A 25,146-nucleotide genomic window follows, 5' to 3' on the forward strand; every position below is an offset into this window, starting at 1 on the left:
TGGGTTCAGTTCCAGGACCTACATAGCAGCTCTGTAACATCAGTTCCAAGGAATCTAATGTCTTCTGGGCACTAAGCACACATGATACATGGACCATACTAGCAAGCAAAACACCATAAAATACATTTTTAAAATGTTCTTTAGTGAGATCTATGTCTGGGTGAGGAAGAAAATATGGAGAGGGCCCTGGAGAAACTACTATGACTAGCTGCAAGGTGAGGCTCCTGAAGGGTACTCCTTCTAAGTAGGAAGGCAGGTCAACAGTGCTGAGGGAGCCATCACTGGGCAGGGGCTAGGGCTGAAGGCTTTGGGCTTGGGTTCTCAGAACACAAGTTAGCAAAAACAGTTGAATCTTCAGGTCAAGGCTCCAGTAGACCCATGTCTGGTGAGCTGACTCCCTGGGTCCTACCTCATGGGCTGGGCAAGGCTGTGTGAAGACAGCTCCATAGGTTCTGGCTTCCCATCCCATCCCAATAGTTCCACAGCCAAGCAAGCAGCCCTGATCCTCAGGTAGATGCTGGACCTCGGGTGACTGGATCAGGTTGTCCCACATTGCCACAGGGTTCTTTTCCTATTCTATCCTAGGTCAGAAAGCTTAGGGTTAGTTCCCAGGCTACTATTTCAATCCTGAAGAAAAGAACACCATGCAGGAACAAAGAAAGCCAGAAATACCAGGGAAGCAGGAAGTCACATATTCAAGACAGCCCATTAGGCAAAGGATGGGCAACCAGGCACACCAGAGACCACAGTTCAGAAGAATCATTTGTATCTCGGTATAGCGGGGGTTAGGGAGACTCTAGGAAGACTCTTCTTATTGCACAGCCTAAGCTAGAAGAGTGGGTGAGGGGTGTCTAGAGGGTCAGAAGGCCAGGCTACAAAGAGTTCCAAAGGAAGCCTAGGAAAGCCTCAAGAGAGGTCAGTTTTGCAATCTATATCCGATGGGCCTACAGTGTGCAGAAGGGGCCTGTGTCATGGCGCTTGGGTCTCCGCACTCCTTGGATAACTACTCCAGGTGGAGAAGGGAAGCGTGAATTGTAGCAGTCTTCCACGTAGTAGGCAGCTGGACCTGGGGTTCGGGCTGCAGAGAGAGTGAGCTGACCCTAGTCCTCACCCCAGCATCCTTCCCTTCCCCTGCGGCCCAAGACCCAAACCACCCCCAAGCCTCTTTTTCTAGGTCTTCCTTACTGGAGCTGACCCAGGATGCAAACGCAGGAGAGCGGCTCATGGAGAAGGCAGGTGAGCGTGTGCTCTGCAGACGGCACCCAGGAAAGATGTTATAGGTGTTGGGGCCGGGTCGCTTCTCGCCAGAGGGCTTTGAGGTAGCCAAGAGTGGGGTATAGTTACAAGGACCTCGGGCTCGGAGCATCCCCGGGCGGAAATGCCTCTCAGGTATTTTGGCCGAAGAGCGACGGCGGCTTCCAAAGCTGAAGGCCGGGAAGGCAGGCTGGCTCAACGGCGTGTACTCGGCAGGCGATGGCCACTATGAAGAGTCAGGACGCTACAACCTCCTTGCCCAGCTTCATCCTATCCTCCTAGACCTGACCCATGCTTTTGTACCTTCCGAGATGCTGGTTCTCAGATCTCCCTCTACGCCAAACCCAGGCACATAGCCCCTCCCACAGGCTGTCTGACCCCTCCTTTCCTCACCTCCTCCTCCTCACCTGCAACACCCCTACCTCCTCAAGGTGTCCCCTTCTCCCACTCTTCCTCTACCTGGCCCACACAGTGTCCCTACCTTTGTCTCTCGGTTGAAGTCAGTCTTCTGTGTGAAGGGGCTTTCACTCTGGAGCCACATGGTCTGCCATGCCCTGCGGCCACCACCCTCTGCAGTGGGGCGGATGGTCGGTGGGGAGGTTTTCAGGGCATGAGGTTCCCATTCCCCCGGTATAGGCAGGATTTGTAGGGACATGCACCTCGACCCGGGTACTTGCGCCCGATGGTGTATTGGGGGTGTGGAGAAGATTCTCGCAGAGACACATTGGGCGCCTCATACTGGGTTGGGCCAGGGACATCCAGGTCTGTCAGGATTGGAGGACGTCTCTCTAGCCCTGATACAAAAAAGCAAACTCTAGACCCATTTCTCCTTAGAAGGCTATTTTCCCAGCCTCCCCTGGCCGGCCTGGGGAGGGAGTGAAGACTCTCACTCACACAGCTCCCTCAGAGTCCCTGTGCCAATAGGTGTGGACTCATTAGGAGTGCCTGATTTTAATTTGAAGCCGCTTGAAGCTCTCTTCATCTTTGGGAGCCACATCTCATCCCAGGCAGCCTCCAGCTCCTGGTCCCACCATAGCACAGTAGCATTGGACCTGCAAGGAAGCCAACAGCCACTGTTCATCTATCCCAATGGTCTTCCCACTGAGTTGTCCCCCCACCCCAACCCCCCATCCACTACCCTCGGAAATTACTGGGTGAGGTGAAGAGATTTCTGACTCAGGGGTCCCCGAGTCCAGTGTTTGCCTCCATTGATGTAAAAGTTTGCCAGGAATTTCACAGCCTTCTGGTCAAAGTTCATTCTGGGGCCTGGGTTCCTTTGCCTGAGCGCACTGCTGGGCTCTGTGACCTCACTGGCGGATCATGCCCCTCCCCGCTGTTGCTGGGAGCTCCCTGGGAGAGGAACATTGTCCAGATCAGGAGGGGCTCTCCCACAGGGCCTCCATCCTTAATACCTGCTGAGACTGTCATCCAGGTCAGCCTTGGTCAAGACAGGTTCTAAACTGTCCCAACCCTTCTTCCCTTTACTGGGGGCTTGAGTCCACTCTTCAGGGAAGTCTGGGACCCCACCCTAGGTAAAGAAGGGGCAGGGCCAAGCGCTGCAGAATGGCTCCATGTGAGGGCCAATTGAAAGGGTATAGAGAGAAAGACAGTTGGGGGGGAGGGGCAGCGGCTGCCTCTACAGCAAACCCCATCATGGGGAAGCAAAGCCACTGAGACCTGGCTACTGGTCTGGCCAGTGCAGGCGGGGCTAGTTATAAGAACTTGTCTTCTGCCTCTACCTGCAGGCACAGAAGCTAGAAGGCCAGAATGTATTAGATGAAGTAGGTTGTGCCTAGATGATTACAAAGGTATACTGAGTCTGAGCAGGACTCAGGCCCTTCCAGAGTGGCCTCTGATGCTGGCTGTCCTGGCTGTCCTACCGCTGACCTTGTCTCCAACCATATCCAAGCAGGCCCCAGACAAAGATACCTTACCCACAAAGCCTCCTCCAGCCTTCTACCATGACTGTGTCTCTTCCTTTCTGGATCTTTCCCTCTAGCACTGGCCCTGACTGATACTTTTCTGGATAGACGGATGGAGACATGAGGAAACAAGTTTGATTTGAACAAAGGGACCGCAGGCTGCCTGGAGCCTCCTCCTACACTGTGCAGTGTCCTTTGAGAACGAATTGATGGTATTAAGGTACCTGGTGTGGAGGGTTCTTATGTGACTCCGGTTCCTCCCTGTAAAAACTACTGCTGTGGGGATAGGAATGGCTTGGTAAGTGTAAGTGCCTGCCACCTAGCAGGAGAGCCTGAGTTGGATGTCCAGGAGCGGTAAAATCCAGGTTTGCTCCTCTGCAGCCCCAGCTCTGGGGAGATAAACAGGACCGTTCCAGAGTTCACTCTTCTTCTGAACCAAAGTACGCCAGTCTGTGAGGCAAACCATATCTCAAAAATGCTAAGGAATGGAACAATTGTGGAAGACACCCAACATTAACCTCTGCCTCTAGCATACATAATCATACTGCTGTGGAGCTGGGCATGCTGGCCCAGCCTGGAATTGCAGCACTTGGGAGGCTGAGGCAGGAGGATCACTACAAGTTCAAGGTCAGCTTGGGCTACATAACAAGAAGAAAAAAAAAAACAGATACAGTTATGATGTCTCTGTTTTTGTTTCAAGAATTTGTATGTGTGTTTTGCCTACATGTATATGTGTAGCACATGTATGCCTGGTGAAGTGGAGGTCAGAAGAGGGCATCAGATCCCCTGGAAGTGGAGTTACACATGGTTGTGACTACCATGTGACTGCTGGGAATTGAACCTGGATCTTCTAGCCCTACAACCACCATGCACCTTTGTTTAGTTTTAGAGCACTTCTTTAGGGTGGTGGAAGTGATGTCTTGTTTAGACCTGATCTATATTAGCAAATTGTGTTCTGGGATGTACCTCAGTGACCCACATTAGAAACTTCCATTGCTAGCACTGAAGCCACACTTACTTGATTCAGGTAGAACTGTACCTCTATGTGTTTAAAGGTTGTAGGGTGGCTTTGTTTTCAGACACTTATGCTTATATTTACATTTTAATATTGGATGATCAATTTTTAATATTTTAACACTTTATAAAGATTTATTTACTTATTATATATGAGTACACTGAAGCTGCCTTCAGACACACCAGAAGAGGGCATCAGATCCCACTACAAATGGTTGTGAGCCACCATGTGGTTGCTGGGATTTGAACTCAGGACCTCTGGAAGAGCAGTCGGTGCTCTTAATCGCTGAGCCATCTCTCCAGCGCCCAAAAGACTTATTTTTAATGTGACTTAAAACAAAAATCACCGGGGTTGGGGATTTAGCTCAGTGGTAGAGCGCTTGCCTAGGAAGCGCAAGGCCCTGGGTTCGATCCCCAACTCCGAAAAAAAGAACCAAAAAAAAAAAAAAAAATCACCTGATTTGATTTATTGTTGGTTTTTCCACGCAGGGTTTCTCTGTGTAGCCCTGGCTGTCCTGGAACTCTCTCAGTAGACCAGGCTGCCTAATTTCAAAGATCGAATTGCCTCTGCCTCCCAACTGCCTAGCTCATCTTGTTCCTTCATAAGCGTACGTCTGTGTCTGTGTGTAGGTTTATGTACTTGAGTGCAGATGCTCAGAGGCCAGGCCTGTTGGCAGTTGGGAAATACTGGTAAGTGTGCTGGAAGCGAAGTGAGGGTACTCTGGAAGAGCAGCAAGTGGTCCTAACTGCTGAGACATTGTGTCTCTAGCCCTTTACAAGTCCTATATGTAGAATTATGTTCAAAACAGTTGTTGCAAAGTTTAGTCTGCCCACCATTGTGTTGATTTGAAAAGTAGAATCATGAAAATTAGGACCTGCTACTTTCCCTCCCTTTATGTTACATTCATTTTATGGTTATAAAGTTCTATCTAAAAGCTAGGGCGATAGGTCAGCTGTGCTTGTTTGTGCAGGTATGGGGACGCTAGTTTGCATCACTAGCATATACATTAAAGCTTAGGTACTTGCCATCAAATCCTGACAACCTAACTTCACTCCCCAGAACCCACAAGGTGAAAGAGATAACCAGCTCCCCAAAAGTTGTCATCTGACCCCCACAGGAGTGCTACAGCACGTGTATACACCCAGTAAGTTTTTGTTTCATAAATATGTGTTGGGGACATAGAGACAGTTGGATCCCTGGACTCGGTTAGCCAGTCAAGCTTAATCAGGAAGTCTCAGTACCTATGAGAAAAGCTGCCTTAGGGCTGGAGAGATGGCTCAGCGGTTAAGAGCACCGACTGCTCTTCCTGAGGTCCTGAGTTCAAATCCCAGCAACCACATGGTGGCTCACAAATATCTGTAACGGGATCTGATGCCCTCTTCTGGTGTGTCTGAAGACAGCTACAGTGTACTCATATACAATAAATAAAATCTTAAAAAAAAAAAAAGGGGGGGTTGGGGATTTAGCTCAGTGGTAGAGCACTTGCCTAGCAAGTGCAAGGCCCTGGGTTCGGTCCCCAGCTCCGAAAAAAAAAAAAAAAAGAAAAAAAAAAAAGGAAAAGCTGCCTTAGAAGACATTGGCAGTGCTCCAGAGAAACACTAGGTCACCATCGGGCTTTGCACACATCTGCACATACATGCCAAAGGGTGCTTTGTTATTGAGTAGGGTTTTATTTGCTAGAATGTGTTAGTAGAAATCTGAGGACAGCTTTTGGAAGTGGGCTCTCTTTCACATGAGTTTGTAGGACCAAACTCAGGCCGTCAGGCTTCATGACAAGCATTTTTACCTCCAAGCCATCTCACCAGCGTTAAAGAAGTCCTTTATTTTATTTTTACATTCATTGGTGTGTTTTGTCTGTTTGTATGTCTGTGTGAGGGTGTCAGATCCCCTGGAACTGGAGCTACAGACAGGTGTAAGCTATCATGGGGTGCTGGGATTTGAACCAGGGTCCTCTGAAAGAGCAGTCAGTTCTCTTAACCACTGAGCCATTTCTTTTTTTTTTCCGGAGCTGGGGACCGAACCCAGGGCCTTGAGCTTGCTAGGCAAGTGCTCTACCACTGAGCTAAATCCCCAACCCCCGAGCCATTTCTTTAGCCCCAAAAGTTTTTCTATATTAAAAAACAGAATGTGGATTTGTTAAGTATTGAAAATGTCTTACTACAGGAGAACAAGCCTATTGGAGAGTCCACACAGCTGTCCATCTGGGAATCCTGACTCAGAACTGACTTCCTCAGTGAAGGACTAGGGTAAAGACTCCATCATAAAGTAGGGATGGCTGCTTTTCACCTGGATCTTGGCCTCTGAGGTAGTCAGAATCTACCCACTTTCCATCCCTGGCTCCTGAACTCTGGGCGAGTAGGGCTTCCTTCCAGGACCCCCTACCTTGCTCAGGACCTTCCTAGCTGGTCTTTGAACCAGAGATGCTGTGAGATGGGAGTGCTCACAGGGTTAACAGATGGCCAGGTCCATAATGCTGGCCCCCTTCACAATGGTTACCAGGCAACAGGTCTCTTCAGGGAAGGAAGGCGGACACAGAAAGGGCTGAACCAGCAAGGACAGAGTCAAGCAAATGACAGCTACTCAGAAACACAACCTCTTCACTCCAGAACCCCACTACATCCCTGGGTAAGAGCTGGGAGCTCTACAGAAAGGATGGGGTATATGCAGTAAGGCTGGGGCTTCCTGGACTCTAAGAGGATAAGGACCAGTGCGAAGAGGCCCAAGGCCAGGGTTACCAAATGGAATAGAGACCACTGGGGATGAAGAGCTCTGGGACAGGAAAACTCTGAGGCAGAACTCCTTTCCCCTCCCTGTGGCCTCAACCTGAATGCAGTACTAGATGGCCTGCATGTCTGTCAAGGGCAAAAACTATGGCAGCCACATAGCTGGCAGAGACTGGATGAGCAAAGCTAGACGATCTCTCCGTAGGAAGTAGTGGTTTAGAGATGGGGTAAGTGTAAACCAATTAAATGCAAAAAACAGACATGTGCAAAATCTCCAGCACTGCACAATAAAAGAAAAACCCTACACAGACTGTGTGTGCACACCTACAGAGACTTACGTGCAACACTGGAGCACATAAGGTAGGGCATAACTGAAGGATCTATATACCTTTCAAAATGGGTCTCTATTTGAGCTGTCCCTGGGGTGAGGGATGGAGAGTGTCGAAAATGGTTGAGTGCTGGGCTGGAGAGATGGTCCAGCTGTTAAAGGCATTTGCAAGTCTTCTAGATAATGTAGGTTCAATTCCCAGCATCCACATGGTAGCTTTCTTAACCATCTATAACTCCAGTTCCAGGGGCTCCGTGCCCCTCTTCTGACTTCCACAGGCCCTAAATGCATATGTGGATCACAGACACACATGCAGGCAAAACCCCTCTGCACAGAAACCAAGAGGATTGCTGGGTATGGGTCTGCTGTGGAGGGCAGTCTGAGGGCAGTGCTGTCATAGAGATGTGGCATATGCTAACCCTGCGTCCCAGGAGGCACAGAAATCAGGTGTTTCCATGACTTTCATCTGAAGTGAGCAGGGGCAGGGTGACCTGCAATGGCTGATGACTGGCAGGAGTGCTTTCTCCCCTGCTTCTCTCCACAGCTATGCTGGTTTCTATCCTCAACTGCGCTACCAGGTGGGAAACACCTATGGCCGCACTACTGCACAGTTGCTCACAGATCCCAGTGTACAGAAGAGCCCCTGCTCTGTTCTGTCACCTATGTCCAAGCCCAAGTTCATTGAGGACTTCAGCAAATCCAAGCCACCATGGATGCCCTGCAGGGACCTGACAGAGCCTTACATCCCCCACTATACCAGTGAGCTTCATGTCAAGGGTGGGGTCCCACCTCGCTCTGCCTCCATTGGGGCTCCACCCTCCTTCCTACATGGCTCAAGGGCTACCCTGTCTGTACAGATCTGAAACCCTACAAGAATTTCGAGATTCTGGGCAAGCTCCCACGCCAGGAGGTGGACACCCAGGGGATGCCACAGGGAGAGAACATATCCAGACATGTTCCACTACCTGCGGGCTTCATGCCTTATCCCCCCTACCCACCATGCCCTCCAGGCAGAAAGGGGGAAGCTAGAGACCTGGGCCATCCAGGTCTACTGCTGGCATATGGGGAAGAGGCTTGGAAGAATGCAGCACCTCTTCAGGAGACCCCAGGGAGGTACCACCAGGTAACTGGAGACACTCTGGCCTGAGGTTCCCTCCCCAGGTGGTAGCTATGTAGTAGTAATTTGCACTTCCCTGTCCCAGCTATACCACTGCAGGAGGGACGAGTACCTGCCTCCACATCCCCCACAGGAGACACTAGATGTGGGCAGATACCAGCGACTGCCCCAGCTAGACCACCCCAACCTAATCCAACGCAAGGCCATCTCAGGTAAGCATTGGGTACCTAAGCTGTTCTCCATAATGTTCCAAGGGTCCAGACAAGATAACTGGGGGTTTACTACCTGGGACCCCTCCTACACAGAGAACAGGTGAGTCTCATGTTTAACACTTTATCTTAAACCAGCCCAGCTACTCCCAAAGAGGTGGTGGTGGTTTTTCTGAGACAGGGTTAGTGTGTACCCCTGGCTGGCTTGTAACTCCTCTGTAGACCAGGATATCCTCAAACTCAGATATCCACCTGCCTCTGCCTCCTGAGTGCTGGGATTAAAGGTGTGCACCACCACAGCCTGGCTCAACCTTTAGGTATGTAATGGACTTCACAGATGAAATTTCAGGGATAAAGGGCATTTCTGACACACCTGGGAGTGTGTAGAAGATGTGCCCTAACCGTAGCATCCACTTAACCCCAGGTTATGCTGGCTTTGTTCCCCGGTTTGCCTGGGTAATGGGGATGAATTATCGTGATGGAGTCATACAAGCGATGGATGACTTTGACAAGAACCAGGTAGGAAAAATATGGTCCTAGCCTGCCTTCCACACACCTCAACTAGGTCAGGCCTCCCTGCATTCTTGTTCTCACTTCCACCTTAATGATCCTTTCCCAGGGGTCATCCTTAAGGCCAAGTTTGCTGGGGCTTGGGGCTGTTCACATAGTAATCAGGCTTGATTCCCTAGTGAGGGGCATGGGGTGGCCAGTCAGATGGGGAAGACTCCCTAGAGGCTCGATCTTGGTCCACTGTGGGCCAACAGCACATGTCCTTTTCTCTAGTTTGTGTTCAAGCACCCAGTCTGTACGCTGGGTGAAAGGCTGCCCAAGACCCACTGGCCAACCACCACCATCTACAGAAGCCAAGGCCTCATTCCTTTCTACATGGGCTTCATCCCATGTGAGTACTGCTCCCTATCAGAAGCCCATGCTTACTTCCAAAGGACAAGTTTATACTACACACCAAACCTGGGACAGGGTCAAATGAGCCTGCTTTATCCTCCACAACTGACAATAACCAGTCATTGGCCCACTGGCTAGAGTCCCAGTTTGGACTTGGATTAACTACCCACTCATTACTGTGGCTACTCCACGCCTAGATTCTAGAGTTGCTCTGGGTCACAGCCTGCCCTGACCTCTCCAATGTGCTAATCCCAGGACCTTTTCTTAAGCCTTTCTTCCTTGCAGCCATGCAGGACAACTATGCAATGACCTTCGGTAACAGCACCCGGAGAGCCTATCAGAAGGAACTGGAGAGGCGCAGCCAGACACTATGAATTGCTTTAATGGTGGTATCTGTACAAGTGATGTCAGGACACAGGACAGCAAATGCACAGTGGACATGGCTAGCAGACAAGCTGTGAATGAATAAAGAGTTCACACTGCTCCCATGCTGTAGTGACTAAGACAGCTCTAAGCCACCTCCTCCTCAGCCTCCTCCTCAAACTCTCCTTCCTCCTCAGCTGTAGCATCCTGGTACTGCTGGTACTCGGACACCAGGTCATTCATGTTGCTCTCAGCCTCAGTGAACTCCATCTCATCCATGCCCTCGCCCGTGTACCAGTGTAGGAAGGCCTTGCGTCGGAACATGGCTGTGAACTGCTCTGAGATGCGTTTGAACAGCTCCTGAATAGCCGTGCTGTTGCCAATGAAGGTGGCGGACATTTTTAGGCCCCGAGGTGGAATGTCACAGACAGCTGTTTTCACGTTGTTGGGGATCCACTCAACAAAGTAGCTGCTGTTCTTGTTTTGGACATTAAGCATCTGTTCGTCCACCTCCTTCATAGACATGCGGCCCCTGAACACGGCAGCCACTGTCAAGTAGCGCCCATGGCGGGGATCACAGGCAGCCATCATGTTCTTGGCATCAAACATCTGCTGGGTGAGCTCAGGAACTGTCAGGGCTCGGTACTGCTGGCTTCCCCGGCTGGTCAAGGGGGCAAAGCCAGGCATGAAGAAGTGCAGGCGAGGGAAGGGCACCATATTTACAGCCAGTTTCCGCAGGTCAGCATTTAGCTGGCCAGGGAATCGTAGGCAAGTGGTTACCCCACTCATGGTGGCGGACACTAGATGGTTCAGGTCACCATAAGTGGGTGTGGTCAGCTTTAGGGTTCTGAAGCAGATGTCATAGAGTGCTTCATTATCAATACAATAGGTCTCATCTGTGTTTTCAACAAGCTGGTGGACTGAAAGGGTGGCATTGTAGGGCTCAACCACTGTGTCCGACACCTTGGGGGAAGGGACCACACTGAAGGTGTTCATGATTCTGTCTGGGTACTCCTCCCGGATCTTGCTGATAAGGAGGGTACCCATCCCAGACCCAGTCCCCCCACCCAGGGAGTGGGTCAGCTGGAAGCCTTGCAGGCAGTCACAGCTCTCAGCTTCCTTCCTCACAACGTCCAACACCGAGTCAACCAGCTCTGCACCTTCTGTGTAGTGCCCCTTGGCCCAGTTGTTCCCAGCCCCACTCTGACCTGTAAGAGAAAACAGCAGGTCACTAACTAGGTTATGTGCCGGAGGGACAGATGGCATGACACTACATAAAGTGTACAGACCCACAACAATCTGCCATATATTAAAAAAGGGGGGAGGGCTTCTGTGCAGAATGGCTCATGCTTTTAATCCCACAAGTTGGAGGCAGAGGCTCTGAGTTTAAGGCCAGCCTGGTCTACAGTTACAGGACAGCCAGGGACACATAGATCCTTGGTGGGGGCAGGACAGATGCAGATGTACAGAACACACTGCAGCTAACACAGTAAATACTTCCCAAGGCAGCCAATATTCATAGAGGCCTCTGCCACTAGTTCAGGTGTGCTCCACTAACAACTAGCCTACCGGCAGACAGCTAGACCTTCCATCTACAGCTGCTTTCGGCCAAGGGATTGAATGACTCAGAGGGCAAGAAAGCAGCAAGTAAGCAGGAACTTTAGGTCAGCCTCTTGACCTTTGAGCCTAAAGGGTAGCAAGCCCCGTCCACACTGCCACCACACTCACCAAAAACGAAGTTATCAGGTCTGAAGATCTGCCCGAAGGGCCCTGAGCGCACCGAGTCCATGGTGCCGGGCTCCAAGTCCACGAGCACAGCGCGGGGCACATACTTGCCACCTGGTGAGACATGGGGACGTCAAGTGTGCTCAAACTGGAAGGGTGGTCAGGAGGATGGACGGGGTAGGAGCCTTACCGGTGGCCTCGTTGTAGTACACGTTGATGCGCTCCAGCTGGAGGTCGCTATCTCCGTGGTACGTGCCAGTGGGATCAATGCCATGCTCGTCGCTGATTACCTCCCAGAACTGCAAGGGAGTCGGGCGTTAGCTGAGTCACGGCGGCCGGTGCGCTCCAAGGCAGCCCCGCCCCGGATGGGTGCGGCAGGCCCTTCCCCCCCCCACCCCACTCCGGTCTCAAGAGTGCCTGGGCGACGGATTCCCTAAGGGCCGCGCACCGTCTGCCCCGCCGCCACCAGCCACCGGCTCTACAACTCGGCCCAGCGTACGCCGGTAACCAGGACGCAATGAAGGGCGACGCTGTCGGCCGCTTCCGCCATCTTCCCTGGCTAGCTGTCCCAGGGGCGTCCGTCCCGCAGAAACTTAACCTCCTACCTTGGCGCCAATCTGGTTGCCGCACTGCCCAGCCTGCAGGTGCACGATCTCCCTCATGGCGGCGGCGACTGCGGAGCGGCTGTAGAAGAGGAACACTTAGGGAGGAGCAGGCGCACAGAGTGCTACAACCGACGCTCTGCCAGCATTTATATACCTCTTATGACCCGCCCTCGCCAGCCCAGGATTGGACCTTCAGAACGAGGCCAGGAAGTGCCTTTGTTTCATTGGCTATTTTTCTGTCAATCAAGAGGTTTAGGACCTGCCCTCCCAACGATCTACGCTCATTATTGGTCAGTCCTGCCTGGGGTTCTCCCTATCACAATCCCCGCCCTGGCGCCGCAGTGCTCAATCCATTGGGTCTTTCAAATGATTGATTTGCAGTCCCATTGGCTGCCTCCTGGGAGCACTCCGAGAGCCTAACACTATTGGCTGCGTTGTTTTGGCGTCCTGGTAACCGCCGCAGTGCAGCGCGCGGGCGGGACGTGGAAAGCCAGCTTCCGGCCAAGAGGGCGGGGGCGTCTTTTAGAGATTTCTGGGCTCGGGCGGCTTTGGAAGGTCTAGCAGCTGCTGCTGGGGAAAGAAAGGAGCCTCAGGCACTGCGGTCCACCCAAGACACACCTTGCAAGCTTCGAAGCTGAGGCGAATTGAAACTCTAGCAATAATAGGCTCTGGCGGAGTCGCTGGGCCCTCCCGGGACTCTCTGGGCAGGCGCAGGGCCCTCTCACTCTGGGAGGGCCATCGCTCCGCCCCTTCGGCCGCACTAGCTGTTGTGGAAACCCGCTGGCTTGGAGCCCGTCGCCTTGGAGCCTGAGCTCTAAGTTCGCGAGAGCTGCATGGAGACTACAGGGCTGGGCATGCCTGGCCATGACTGTTAGAGGGGGGAACAACAAACAAACGTGTGCATGTCCCTGTCCTGTAATTAATTGCTTGGAGAACAATACATCCATCCATACATACATCCGTCCGTCCATCCATCCATCCATCTATCTATATGTACTTTATACTTTTTTTTTCCCTGTATCAGGTCCAAAGCACCCCTATCCCCAAAATGACAGTGCTGACATTGTCTTAAACAGAAGGACTTGGTGGCAGGGTAAACAAACTTAAAAGCTTTCTGTTTACGGGAAGAGCTGATCTCTTTAGGTGATTTTTGTTCACCTTAACTTTAACCTTCCCGCCCAAATCAACTACCTCTGTCGAAGGCAAGTAGTTCCAAATCAATCCTTTTCCTCCATTTGCGCTCCCCACCAATGGCCTTGACATTTTGGTCCCCAATATCTTTCTGCCCATGAAATGGTCTAGTTGGTAGTTTCTCTATGCCCTTGCTTATACGAGGCAGTCTTCCGGCATATAACCTGGAATTCAAACTGGCCTTGAACTCAAGAGTGCAAGGATTACACGGTTCTTAGTCTCTCGGTCGGACTTGTAACTTTTTAAAGGGATGTTACACTGTGAGGTCTGTCCCAGTCTAGCTACCAGGCTTTTGTACGCTTTTGAGATGAACTACCTCGCTGTTGGTTGTGTTATCTAAGTACCAACCGTGTCACAAGGAAAAAAAAAAAAAAAAAATCAGGACAAGCAGAGTCCTATCTCCTAGGCAGCAGCATCCCGTTGCTGTATACAAGATGTGGTCCTATTGTTCATATCTACTGTACTAGCCAGTGTGCCAGTCCTGTCTAGCCCTTTCCCCAGAAGGATAGTTCAGGAAGGGGGTGGGGCTGAGTTCTGTTGACAACAATGCCAGGACCCCATGCCGCCAAGGACAGTGGCTCCTCACAGCTGGTAGGGGAGGATACTCTAGGTCTTTACTAGGAATCAAGGATTCCCCTGTGCCCTGAGGAAAGAAGACCCAGTATAACAAGAGGTTCTAGAGCTTAGAGTCTGAGAGGATGTGCCCAGAGCTGGCCAGAAGAGCAGGGAAGAAGGCAGAACGGGCTATGGAAGCATTGGGTGCCTGCCCTCCTTCCTGCAGCTGTTGGAGGCTGCACAACGAAGGCTCTGTTTACTGGTGGCCATGGTCCCAGTGGGAGGGTGCGTTACTGCCAGGCAGGAGCAGCAGGCAGACAGTCTCTGTGGCCTTAAAGGACCCTGTGGTCAGCTTTTGTGGAAGGCCTCCCCTCACCCCGGAAGGAGAGGTGCCAAGGTGCTTCCCCTGTGGACTAGGTCTCACTGATTCATTCCCTCAGTAGGTCTTCCAGAGAGGAAGCTCGGCCCCGCCCCTCCTCTAGAACATCAGAGGACACCATGAGGCTGTGTAAAAGCACTCTTCAATCAGTCACAAGAGTGGGTGAACCAAAGTGACAGTGCACAGACCTTGCTGTGTCCCTGCTGGAGCTCACCCCTCAAGTCCTTGGCTCAGTCAATTCTCTTGATGGACAGAGTAAATTTTAGGCCTAGGAAGCCTAGGAGCTGGGGGGTAGGGAATGGCACAGAACCTAGGTAACAGTAAAGGACAAAGAGGGCCTGGGATGTTCTAAAAGAACCATGGAGGCACCTACAATGTGTATGGGGGAACCGCAGGGAATCAGACATACAAAGAACATGGCTCAGCGGTTATTGGTCTTGCTGCTGTGGCAGAGGGCTTGGTGGCTCACAACCATTCCTCTGTCTGGGTGATCTGACACCTTCTGACCTCCAGTGTCACCAGGCACAAGTGGTATACATACATAAAATGCAACCAAAAGTCACTCACACATACAAATCTAAAGTGATGTAAAACAAAACAAAACAACACACACACACACACACACCACACACCACACACCACACACCACACACACACACCATACACACACCACACACACACACACCACACACACACCATACACACACACACCACACACACACACACCACACACACACACCACACACACACACCACACACACACACCACACACACACACCACACACACACACCACACACACACCACACACACACACCACACACACACACACCACACACACACACACACCACACACACACACACCACACACACACCAACAAGGATAAAACCCTTGGGCAATAAATGGAAGGCTCTAGGGGCCTCCAGGCTTTGTCTACCTGTTGGCTCACAGAGTCTAGCTAGGCAAACCTGGAGGTTGGGGGTACAGGAAAAGTTTCAGGCCAAGAAAATTCACACCAACATGTCCTGTGGGCCACATATGGGCAAGAATAGTTATAAATCAGCCAACTCAAACTGGCCAACTTAAAACTTGGAGGGCTTTGTTTGTTGTAACTCAATCACCTAGTTCTGGTTCATTAGCTTTGCAGATGACAGGATCGTGTTTCAAGCTGTCAAATGCCTGAAAGCTGTAATGGACAAACCAAAAGGGATCCCTGTCAGCTCCACTGTGGGTCTGATTGTTATAACCTGTACCTGAGTTTTGGGTTGCTTTCTCTTTGGTGGTATGGGAGGGGTAGGATTAAAGTTGTGAACAGCCTTAAGCTGTAGGAGGTGGTGAGAGGGTTCTGCCTCTTATCTGGTGTCCAGTTACCCGTTGGCTGTAGGACAAACCTTCCAGTTTGAAAACCAGACCATTCAGCAAGAGGCAAGAAGGAGGAGGGCAGGAGCCCCAACCAGGGCTCATCCTCTCCCAAGTCCTTTCTTAAGCACCCAGGCGAAGAAAATGGTGTCGAGGCCTTATATCTTTTTACCTAGATGGGCAAGTCCTAGAAGGCTACCTGGACAAGTCTGGGCACCAAGGTGGCAAAGGTAGGGTGCCTAATCTGAACCCGCTGTTTAGGATCCCGGCAGGAGGAAGGGTGCCCCCTGGCGGCTAGGGAAAGATGCCTGACCGGGCTTGCCGGCAGGACACAAAGCTTCTTGCACAAGTCGGTAAAAGTCTATACTAACTGCAGCTCCCTCACACCCATCGCTGGCGGATCTCAGGCTCCCTCTCGACATGAACTTGGGCTCACTGTCCTGCCTAGCCTTCCCAGGCAGCTCTCGGCTGGAAGGCCTCCTATAATCCGGCCGTCACCAGCCAACACAGAAGAAACAAACCGCAGGGCTTGGGGATGTGACTAAGGAACACCACCCTTATCTCGAGTCTCCGCTAGGGGCAGCATGGCGCTGCTTGGCTGTCTCCACAGGAATAGCTAACCTTCTCAGGCAACCGCAACTAGGAGAGAAGGTCAACACTCCTCAATAGTAACCTCGTTTATTTGAAAAGGAGAGGATGCAGAGACTAAAACATCCATGTGGAGCCCTGCCACTCAGCCCCAGGGAAGATTGGCCAGTGGTTTCTCCTGCCTCCAATGCCCCGAAGCTAGTGGAACTGGGTTTTGATGGGCACCCACTTCTCACAACTGCTGAGAAGCTATGACTTGTGGGTTCTCATAGCAGTGAGCCACTTTGCTGGTCATATGGGAGTTGCTGTAGGCCTTGAAGGGGCAACAACCAGTCACCAGGCGGTCCCAGGGCTCCAGAGAATGGAGCCAAAGTGGCAGCCAGGCCCAGGATTGAAGACGGCGAGGCAACCAAGATGGTCGGTGTCGTTGCAGGACATTAACCAGGATGATAAGGAGTACCAGCCCCACCAGAGGACCCCCCACTGCAGCCAGCACTGAACCCCCAGCCAGGGAAAGTCCAAAGGCTGCTAGGGGTAGCAGAAGGAAGGTGAGTAGTAAGTAGACAATGGCTACCCAGCGGTATTGTGCAGTCAGGTCCCCAAAGCGCTTGGCCAATGGAATTGGCAGTCTCAAGACAGGCACCAGGTACCACAGCAGTATGCCAGCCAGGTTGAAAAAGAAGTGGATGAGAGCAACCTGGAAGGCCGGAAGGGTGAGGGGCTGAGGAGCTTGGACTGGATGACATAAGTCACCTGGGCTCTGGGATCTTTAGAAACCATGTCTTTTCTTACTCTGGTCAAGTCTGAAGCTTTTTTGCTGTGTCCTGCTGAGTGGTTCAGACAGACCACTTAGGACAGCAGAGTCCAGCCAGAGTAGGCTCCTAGTCACCATTATTTCCCCTCCCCCACATTTTAGGAGCCAGAGGCCAGCACCTGTGTGCTAACACATCCCTGCTGCTATCAGAGACAATGGGAGGCTGGCAGGGAACACAACACACGGCCTTTCTGTGAATGAGCACAATCTAGAGGGCTGGGAGGGGGTGGTGCAGGCTTGGGAGGGTCTGAGTGACAAAGGTGATACAGAGGTGGATACAAAGATGTGAGCGGGTGATGCAGATGCAGCCAGTGCTACCCAAGGTTTCAGAACCTTATCCTGTCCTGGCAGAGGGAATCGAGAGTCAGGGCAGTGCACCAAAGACTGGGTGATTTAGAGACTCTGAGCTCCGATAGGATTAAGGCACAGAGATAGGATTAAGGCACAGAGCTCGGAGATTTGGGGTTAGGAAGAGACAACGTAGAGGCAGAACCCGTGTCTCAGCTCAGGAGGCATGATGAAGCTAGCACAGTCGAGCATCCCAGGACGTCTGGGAAGACAGGAGGATGGTATATGGAGGAGCAGGAATTTCGCAAGAGTCACATGGCAGGCGTGCATCAAACAATCACACTTGGATACCCCAGGGGGACACAGTGAAGGGGTTGGAGGAGCAGGGGTCCTGCAGGGGGATCTGGGGGGCTGCCAGTGTTAGAGGGACAAAGGGCATGAGATGACCACGGGTCATTCCTGGAAAGGAAGAGCTAAGGTTCGGGCTGTGTGGTCCCTGCAATGTCCCCCTGGGTCTGAGAGGGGGAGCTGCGGCCTGTGGTCAGAGTTTGAGGAGCCCAAGGAGAGCTGGATAGGTAACCAGCCTGGACTGCACTGTGAACAGGGAAATGGTTGAGGCCAGTACCTGAACTGCGAAGAGTAACGTGTCTGCAGGGCTGGCCAGGGCAGCCAGTAAGGCTGTGGTGGTGGTGCCAATGTTGGAGCCCAGGAAGAGGGGGTAGGCCCGTTCCAGGTTGATCACCCCAACCCCTGGAAGAATGAGGGGTTACCAGGAGGCCCCAGCTCAGCTCCCTAACCCTAAGCCCACTGCTCACTTTGGCTCACCCATGAGAGGCACAATGGCTGCCGTGAAGACACTACTGCTCTGAAGCAAGAAGGTTAAGCCTGCTCCAACGAGGATGGCCAAGTAGCCGCTGAGCCAGCCAAAGGGGAAGGGAAAATCTGCAGGTGTGCATGGTGGGGTGCTGGGTCATTCTTTTTTTTTTTTTTTTTTTTTTTTTGTTCTTTTTTTTTTTTCGGAGCTGGGGACCGAACCCAGGGCCTTGCGCTTCCTAGGCAAGCGCTCTACCACTGAGCTAAATCCCCAACCCCTGTGCTGGGTCATTCTTAAATCCCTACCTGGTCTTCCACCCCAGGCCCGGGGCACCCTCACAGCACCTGCATTGATAACGGTCTTCACAGCCTGTGCAATGCGACCCCGCAGCACAGAGTTGAGCAGTTTAACGATGAGGACCAGACAGACACAGAGCACCAGCAGCGAACCTGCCAGCAGGATGAAGCCCACAGCCAGGTCTGTGAGCTCTGAGCCTGCAAACAGGTGATGGCCTGTGGCAGGGGAGAGTGGTGAGTAGGAGGGAGTCAGAGCAGGAAGCGGGGTAGGAGTGGGGCAGGGGGAGGTACTAACAGAGCAGTCTGTCCTCTCCTGGAGATGCTGAGCTGTTCCTCTCTGTGCAAGAGCCCAAGAGGTCGCATTCCTCACTGCTTCCCTGGGGCTGAGGGATAGGGAGGACTCAGGCCAGACTCACAGCAGGCAGACAGAGATTCATAAGGCTCATAATCAAGTGGGTCAGAGGTCGAATGAGGGATAGGGTCAGAGGCACCTCACCGTCTCCCCCCTGAAGCCACACCAGTGCTTAATCAGGCTGCTGTTAGTGGTGTTGCTGGTAATGCTGCTGGTAACCACACTGCTATCCAGCTGGTAGACAAAGAGGGCACAATTAGGCGTTGGTATTCCTCCCTCAGCCTGTTACAAGCTAAACCCTCTTCTGTCCCAATCCAGGACAGGGCTCCTGCCTCCTGCTCGTCAGCCAGATGCAGTTACCTTCCTCCGGCACATCTGTCCTCACCTGGATGATGAGGTGTGTGAAAGGTCGAGTCAGTGCCTTGAGGATGTCGGGGGCCTGCCCCCCTGGCTGCAGGCTAGCAGCACCCAGGGCCAGCTCACTCAGTCTCTCTAGTGCCGCAGTGGCATTCTCCAGTGGCAGCAGTACCAACACTGTGAGCCAGTTGAAGATGCCGTGCACGGCCGAGCCGCCGAAGGCCCTGCGGTCACACAGGGCAGGCTGTCTGCCTGAGCAGCCTCCACGGAGGCCAAGGCAGAGCCAGCCTGGCTCTTTAGCCATTACTCACCTCTGAAATTCATCCCGATCCCCTGACTGTGCCATCGAGACCAGAGTGCTGGTGATGGAAGTGCCCACGTTGACGCCCATGATGATAGGGACAGACGCTTGGACAGTCAGCACTGTAGGGGTACCATTTTAACAGTGCCTGCTCACCCCCACCCCCCACTGCCCTGGGAAAGAGAGGTGCACTCACACTTAGAGGCCACCATGCTGACCACGATAGAGGAAGATGTGCTGGAGCTCTGTACAAGGACGGTGACCACCACACCAATGACCAAGCCAGCCACAGGGTTGGACAGCACCACATTGTCCTTAAAAATGTCTCCGGCCATCTTGCCTGTCCCCCACAGGGAGATGCAACCAGGCTGTAAAACACTGACTTCCCATCCCCACCCTGGCCTCCTGCCTGACCACTCACTGCCTAGTAGCTGGAACGCAGAGCTGAGGATGTCCAGGGAGCAGATGAAAAAGTAGAGGCTTCCCAGGAGTCCGCATGCCTTGAGGAAGCCGCTGACCACCTGGTGCAGCTTGCTGGCTGTGCCAACCTCTACGGACATCAGATAGGACTATATTTGACCAGCCAGCTACTGCCTAGCAACCATCCCCCTACACACACACACACACACACACACACACACACACACACACACGCACACACACACACACTTTGCTCCCTGAGAACAGGGTCCATATTTCCTGTCACCTCTCAGGCAGAGCACAGGGTGTCCCTTTTGTCCCATTGGGCAGGGACCCACGTCTCCCCCTTGCATTAGTCCCCCAGGGCAGAGACGGAGTCCCCTTCTCTGTCCCCCTTTGCTCCTTTGCAATATGGCTACTCCATGACCTTGAAGGGGGAGTCACAGAACCCGAGCCATTAACAGGGAACAAAAGAAAGACAAGTGGCTGGGAGAAGGTTTCCTCAAGCATTTTTTTTTTTTTTTTGGTTCTTTTTTTTCGGAGCTGGGGACCGAACCCAGGGCCTTGCGCTTCCTAGGTAAGCGCTCTACCACTGAGCTAAATCCCCAGCCCCTCCTCAAGCATTTTAATGTAGGTTTCTAGGAGGTGGGATCTTTCAAGTCCCAGACTATACTCTGCTGGGAAAGGGGACACCAGGGCCTGCCTGCATGCTGTGTCACACCCGCATCCTACCTTTGAGTTGGTCAGTATTCTTCAGCTGAGAGAAGGTCCAGGGGTCTGTGCCTCCCTCCTCTAAGCCTGGGGTGGAACCAGAGGTCCCTGCAGGGGTCAGGTCAGGTAGGGCTGTATATAGAATTCCCAAGGGGAAGGACAGAAGAAAGTCAGAGGGGAGTGGGCTGGGGCGGGGGGCAAGGGCCATGGGTGAAGTACGGAAGCAGGGGTGGGGAATGGGCCCAATGAGTCTGGCTCAGGTTAAAGGTGTGAAGAGACCACTCAACTTCAAGAAGAAAGCTAGTGAAATCTCATTTTTGCCTAGGGCAGTTGTCAAGAGATAGGAACCCAGGGATACCTGATACCTGCATTTCTCAGACTCCAGTCCACCAGGCCAATTGCATCCAGAGTAGGGTTGGGGACCTGGTCGCCAGCAAGGGAATTCGGCATGGATTTCAAGAAGTGGAAGACCCAGGCCCAATCCTAGATCTGCTGAGGGCAAGGCAGGTAAGTTACGGGTTGGTTGTTCCTCCTACTCTACTCTCTATCCCAACAAGCAGGCTAAAGTCAGGCCCCTGACCTGAAACCCCAGCTGCAGCTCTCCCCCACACCCCACATCTTGCAGGTCTCTCCCTTCCCTCTGACCACAGACAGATGGATACGGTGACCTCCGGTGGTTATCAGATGAGCCCAGTCTAGTTTCAGGGAGCAGAAGAAACGGGACACTGGCTCCCCAGGTCCCTCACTGGTCTTTGCTGAAAGGAAGTTTGACAACTGACTGAGGGTACAGGGTTCTGGAGTGCTGGCTAGCTAGAGAACCCTGGGATTTTGCCTATCAATTGTCAGTAAGGACACTGCAGATGGTCCAGCTTAGACTTTGGTATTTGATACCAAACAAGTGACGTCTTTGCTTGATAAGAGCCCCCCCCCCCCACCAGACCGGAGCAGACCTTGGGAGCCCCCTACCCACGTCAGGGCCCACCTGGCAGCCCTGGCTCCATGGGCTTCTGGGTCTGGAACTCTTTGAATCTTAGTCTATCCTGGCCCCTTCCTCAGTGCTTGGGTTCAGGCCCAGAGGTCCTTCGTGTCCCCTACCTCCAGCCTGCCTTTAGACTCACTTGCCCTAAGGTCCTGGGGTTTCAGAATGCTGGCCAAACCCTGGACCTGATGCTCACTAAACTGTGGGCTTAGTGTCCTAGAGCTTGGTCTAGTCCTCGGAGCTCCTACCTGCATGTGTGGTGAGGGGGCACCAGCGGGGAGGAGGCCCAGCGGGAACAGCTGCAGGTCAAAGATCTGTCGGGTGCGCACATGACCTGCTGTGTGGAGCCCCATTAATGTTTACCCAGGAGCTGGGGCTCCCCAAAGGGAGACCCTGCCTGGCCCAAGGCCTTATTCAGACCTTTGTCATCCTAGGACTAGGAGTCCTGAGCCCCCAGCCCAACTCTCTTGGGATGGAACTTCTTCCAGAGACAAGCAACATCTGGCCAGGAGCAAAATAGAGCTAGAGGCTGCAGCCACCAGTAAGCATGCGATACATTTAATGGACATTCTACACCACCCGGCAGGATGCTGTCATTCCGGCTGGGGCTGCCTAGAAACCCCAGAGAAAGTTGCCCTTCTCCTTCCGTGTTGCAAACTCCGCAAATCTTATCATGGTCATCCCTGCACCTGAGAGAGACAAGAGAGAAGCCCTTTGCACCAAGTGGGTGTGGAAGATGGATTTCCTCAGTGGGGGAATGCACCCAAGCTCTGAGGTCAGCAGATTCAAATCTGAGTTTTAGGGTGGGGTCGGATCCAGAAGAGCTTTCTGCGGAGCACAGCAGGGGGTCCAGGACTTAACGCCTCTATCTGCATCTAAGGAAGTGAGCTCTACTGAGTATCTTTTCCCAGTTGAGCAAGTGCCTGTGAAATGTTCCTTCTTGTGGATCAGTCCTCTTCCAGCTTTTGTGATGAGGACTGGGCGCTCTCCTGGAGGCTATTTGCCTAGCGGCCCTGCAAGTTCAAGCACCCTTCTCTGCTCACTGCTCAGCCTTGTCCCCAGCTGTTTGAGGGACTTTGCCCAGAGAAGGAGTCTTCTCAATGTCTATTCAGCAAATTCTTTCCTCCAATCCTACACCCACTGCCCAGGAGGCTCCTCCCAGGGGCTCCTGAATACAGCTCCTTCCTACAAGGGTAGAGGCTTACAGCTTTGGCCTTGGTTTCAATCATCTGTAACCTCTAGCACCTACCGAAAGTTCTGTATTATCGTCACCCGTGGTAGACGGAAGCTGAGAGTCTTGAGATAGGATAATGAGCCGTGAGATCTCAGTCAAGACCCCTGTCAGAGCTAGCTCTCTATGGCACCCTTCCTTGGTACCTGTCAAAGAGGTATCATCGTGCTGCAGACCCTCTCAGACCCTCTGAGAACAGAGCCTGACTCATGGTAGGAGCTCAGTGGCCATTGTCAGATAGTCAGTAATAATGAGACGCCAGGGAGAGAGAAGGTAACTTGCCCTCCCTCCTGATTCATACCTCTGGATGTTTATAAAGAGGAAGTCCTGCTGTAATGCCATTCTCACATACAACCATGTATGACCCTGTCCTTCTGAGTCCTGGGTTTACGGAGGCATAGGCAGCAGGATGTTGGCTAGTCAAACAAAGGCAAGCTACTTTGGGGTATGGAAATCTAGACCAGTAGAATGGGAGGTCACCAGCCTACTGCGGAGTCTTATGGCACCATGGCCATTGACTCTGACCTTAGGCTATGGCCCAAAATGTTCCTGAGTGACAACACTACGTTTGTCACATAGCACTATAGGAAAGTCATCTTGCTAGCAGCTGTTCTGTTTGCACTGTGTATGATCAGTGGCTCCAAAGTAGGCAAGCTACTAAGCACAGTTTCTTCTGTAGGGGTGGGGGTGGCCAGAATTCAGACTTCGGGGTTCCCAGGGGGATACCAGCATAGTCTTCCCCAGCCCCGGCAACAGTGTCGAGGCTGAGGGAAATGGGGTTGGGGGCCCAGGGTGGGATAGAGTCCAGCTGGCTGCTGAGTGATAGTAGTGCTGACTTTTAGGGGGACAGAGGGCCTGGACTCTATTTTTGATGGTTCCCGTTCAGCTTTGACTGCCAAGAAGGCAGCCAGGTCCAAGTCCAACATGGTCACCCCTCCACGGGGCATAGGGGTGCTTTGCCGGCACTGTGGACAGGGGATCCAGTGTTGTTCATGGGCTGGGGTATCCAGCCGCCGCATGCACGCCTGGCAGAAGGTGTGGCCACAGTAGAGACGTCGAGGCAAGTGTACTGAGAGGTCGTAGGCAGAGTAGCAGATGATGCAGTCATTCCGTGAGGCTGTCAGGGCCGCCCCCTCCTCTAAGGTGTGGAGACCTTCAGGCTGCAGCATCCTGAGGACAGCATGAGGGACCAACGGAGCAACAGCACAAGCTACAATTCACCTCTACCCACCTATATGACAGTTGGACCCATGCTGGCCTCCAGAATGCCTCCCGGGAAGACAGAAGCCAAGGCCATGGGAAAGTAAGTGCCTACACACCTGGAGGGAAGGTGGGTGGTCTTGGGCTGTCTTAAAGTCTGGGCATGTCTCTTGTTTCTGTGACCATTGACTGAAATGGCACTCTATTCCACCATCGAGACCCCCTTGGTGGCCCCTCCTGCTTACTCCCACCCGCAGCCTTCCTGAACCATAGGCTTCTCTTACCTGCATCCGCTCCACCAGAAAGCTATTCCAAGCTAGAGAATTGTAGGAGGAGGGGGTGGGGACCCTGGACACCTCACGGCTCCCTCCTTGGGCTCGCATTACTATCTACATAGGCAAGGCAGCAGGAGGCAGGTGGTGGCAGCATCAAGCTAGAGTGGGCTCCTCTTTCAGCCACAAAGCACCTGCAATTGGATCTGATGCCCCACCCACTGGGCAGGAGATAGGGTGGGCCAGCCCCCTGCATAATGGGTGCTGCCAGACCACTTTGCCCTGTAACACCTAGACACCTGGCTTTGCCTTTCAGTGGCCTTGCTGTCCCCAGCATCTATATCCTCCCTGTTCTTGTACTCTTCTCTTAGGCTCAGTCTTCACCCCTCTTGTCTGATCCCCACACAGTATTATCTTCCCACTTTGGCCTGAGTGAAGTCTGCTCTTCAGCCTCAGGGAGCCTGCCCCCACCCACTAGCAGCTCCAGAGTAGGGTGCACATTCTTGATAAATCGTGGCACTTCTCAGCACCGTCTTCTTCTCTCCCTAGCCTGGGTCTACTCTGTGACGTCCCAGGCAGTAGCCAGCCCGTTGGCGCTGAGGTGGCACTTGAACACAGAGTATGAGGATCTCCCTCCCACACCCCATCATCCCCAAAGCACTCCCCCTGCTCATCAAAAGCACCTCCTCACTGACTGCCCATCAGACAGACCCCAACCCCAGCCTTTGCAATAGTCCAGGGAGGCAGTTCAGTGAAGTGGGCTCAGTGCTCCCCGTGATGGGACTGAAGACCTGCAGAACTAGGGAGAACCATTTGTGCTGTCAGGGACCCTAGCACTGCACAAGAGGTTGCCACGAGGAAGCCAAAGGGCAGGAC

General features: G+C 52.7%; 5 protein-coding genes across 26 annotated transcripts; 1 reads left to right on the plus strand and 4 right to left on the minus strand.

The window, feature by feature from the left end:
• Nucleotides 1–121: 121 nt before the first annotated feature.
• On the minus strand, nucleotides 122–2,531 carry Stpg3 (sperm-tail PG-rich repeat containing 3). Of its 6 annotated transcripts, XM_087653754.1 has the most exons (7): nucleotides 2,406–2,512; nucleotides 2,149–2,306; nucleotides 1,914–2,048; nucleotides 1,736–1,824; nucleotides 1,186–1,480; nucleotides 949–1,078; nucleotides 122–581 (listed from the first exon to the last, which is right to left on the minus strand). In XM_087653754.1, exons 1-7 carry the CDS (start codon nucleotides 2,510–2,512, stop codon nucleotides 572–574), a joined length of 924 nt encoding a protein of 307 aa, XP_087509880.1. In that variant the 3' UTR covers nucleotides 122–571.
• A 55-nt stretch (nucleotides 2,532–2,586) lies between these two features.
• Nucleotides 2,587–11,043, plus strand: Cimip2a (ciliary microtubule inner protein 2A). Of its 14 annotated transcripts, none has more exons than XR_015683057.1 (13): nucleotides 2,598–2,686; nucleotides 3,254–3,396; nucleotides 4,821–4,880; nucleotides 5,251–5,335; nucleotides 6,355–6,437; nucleotides 6,691–6,816; nucleotides 7,787–8,001; nucleotides 8,100–8,365; nucleotides 8,445–8,571; nucleotides 8,869–8,885; nucleotides 8,993–9,087; nucleotides 9,352–9,469; nucleotides 9,757–9,955. XR_015683057.1 is itself a non-coding variant. In XM_087652541.1 (13 exons), the coding sequence occupies exons 7-13, from the start codon at nucleotides 6,761–6,763 to the stop codon at nucleotides 9,843–9,845; spliced, it is 966 nt and encodes a 321-aa protein (XP_087508667.1). In that variant the 5' UTR covers nucleotides 2,598–2,686; nucleotides 3,254–3,474; nucleotides 3,558–3,803; nucleotides 4,821–4,880; nucleotides 5,251–5,335; nucleotides 6,355–6,437; nucleotides 6,691–6,760; the 3' UTR covers nucleotides 9,846–11,043.
• Tubb4b (tubulin, beta 4B class IVb) lies at nucleotides 9,832–12,288 on the minus strand. Its single transcript, NM_199094.3, is given in 4 exon segments — nucleotides 9,832–11,042; nucleotides 11,563–11,673; nucleotides 11,750–11,858; nucleotides 12,165–12,288. Coding segments are annotated over 4 exon segments (1,338 nt in total). The 5' UTR covers nucleotides 12,222–12,288; the 3' UTR covers nucleotides 9,832–9,981.
• A 4,021-nt stretch (nucleotides 12,289–16,309) lies between these two features.
• On the minus strand, nucleotides 16,310–21,859 carry Slc34a3 (solute carrier family 34 member 3). Of its 4 annotated transcripts, NM_139338.3 has the most exon segments (13): nucleotides 16,312–16,932; nucleotides 17,963–18,087; nucleotides 18,163–18,279; nucleotides 18,496–18,663; nucleotides 18,743–18,830; nucleotides 18,944–19,033; nucleotides 19,185–19,380; nucleotides 19,468–19,579; nucleotides 19,654–19,797; nucleotides 19,879–20,007; nucleotides 20,610–20,696; nucleotides 20,954–21,077; nucleotides 21,816–21,859. In NM_139338.3, coding segments are annotated over 12 exon segments (1,806 nt in total). In that variant the 5' UTR covers nucleotides 21,039–21,077; nucleotides 21,816–21,859; the 3' UTR covers nucleotides 16,312–16,467.
• A 250-nt stretch (nucleotides 21,860–22,109) lies between these two features.
• Nucleotides 22,110–24,438, minus strand: Rnf224 (ring finger protein 224). The gene is made up of 2 exons (NM_001399328.1): nucleotides 24,283–24,438; nucleotides 22,110–23,968 (listed from the first exon to the last, which is right to left on the minus strand). Exon 2 carries the CDS (start codon nucleotides 23,965–23,967, stop codon nucleotides 23,497–23,499), a length of 471 nt encoding a protein of 156 aa, NP_001386257.1. The 5' UTR covers nucleotide 23,968; nucleotides 24,283–24,438; the 3' UTR covers nucleotides 22,110–23,496.
• Nucleotides 24,439–25,146: the final 708 nt, after the last annotated feature.

The sequence above is a fragment of the Rattus norvegicus genome, chromosome 3, assembly GCF_021556685.1.
Source record: "Rattus norvegicus strain SHRSP/BbbUtx chromosome 3, alternate assembly SHRSP_T2T, whole genome shotgun sequence".
Lineage (NCBI taxonomy): Eukaryota > Metazoa > Chordata > Mammalia > Rodentia > Muridae > Rattus > Rattus norvegicus.

Coding starts and splice junctions, on each gene's coding strand:
- Stpg3 (XM_087653752.1), bottom strand. CDS start 2,512: ATGAACTTTGACCAGAAGGCTGTGAAATTCCTGGCAAACTTTTACATC. Junction 2,307..2,405: donor AAATCTCTTCACCTCACCCA/GTAATTTCCGAG, acceptor GCTTCCTTGCAG/GTCCAATGCTACTGTGCTAT. Junction 1,825..1,913: donor GCGCAAGTACCCGGGTCGAG/GTGCATGTCCCT, acceptor GCCCCACTGCAG/AGGGTGGTGGCCGCAGGGCA.
- Cimip2a (XM_087652539.1), top strand. CDS start 6,761: ATGACAGCTACTCAGAAACACAACCTCTTCACTCCAGAACCCCACTAC. Junction 9,088..9,351: donor ATGACTTTGACAAGAACCAG/GTAGGAAAAATA, acceptor CCTTTTCTCTAG/TTTGTGTTCAAGCACCCAGT. Junction 9,470..9,756: donor CTACATGGGCTTCATCCCAT/GTGAGTACTGCT, acceptor TCTTCCTTGCAG/CCATGCAGGACAACTATGCA.
- Slc34a3 (XM_087648298.1), bottom strand. CDS start 21,038: ATGCCGAATTCCCTTGCTGGCGACCAGGTCCCCAACCCTACTCTGGAT. Junction 19,381..19,467: donor GATCGGGATGAATTTCAGAG/GTGAGTAATGGC, acceptor GTGTGACCGCAG/GGCCTTCGGCGGCTCGGCCG. Junction 16,933..17,962: donor CGTTACTCTTCGCAGTTCAG/GTACTGGCCTCA, acceptor CCGGCCTTCCAG/GTTGCTCTCATCCACTTCTT.
- Rnf224 (NM_001399328.1), bottom strand. CDS start 23,967: ATGCTGCAGCCTGAAGGTCTCCACACCTTAGAGGAGGGGGCGGCCCTG.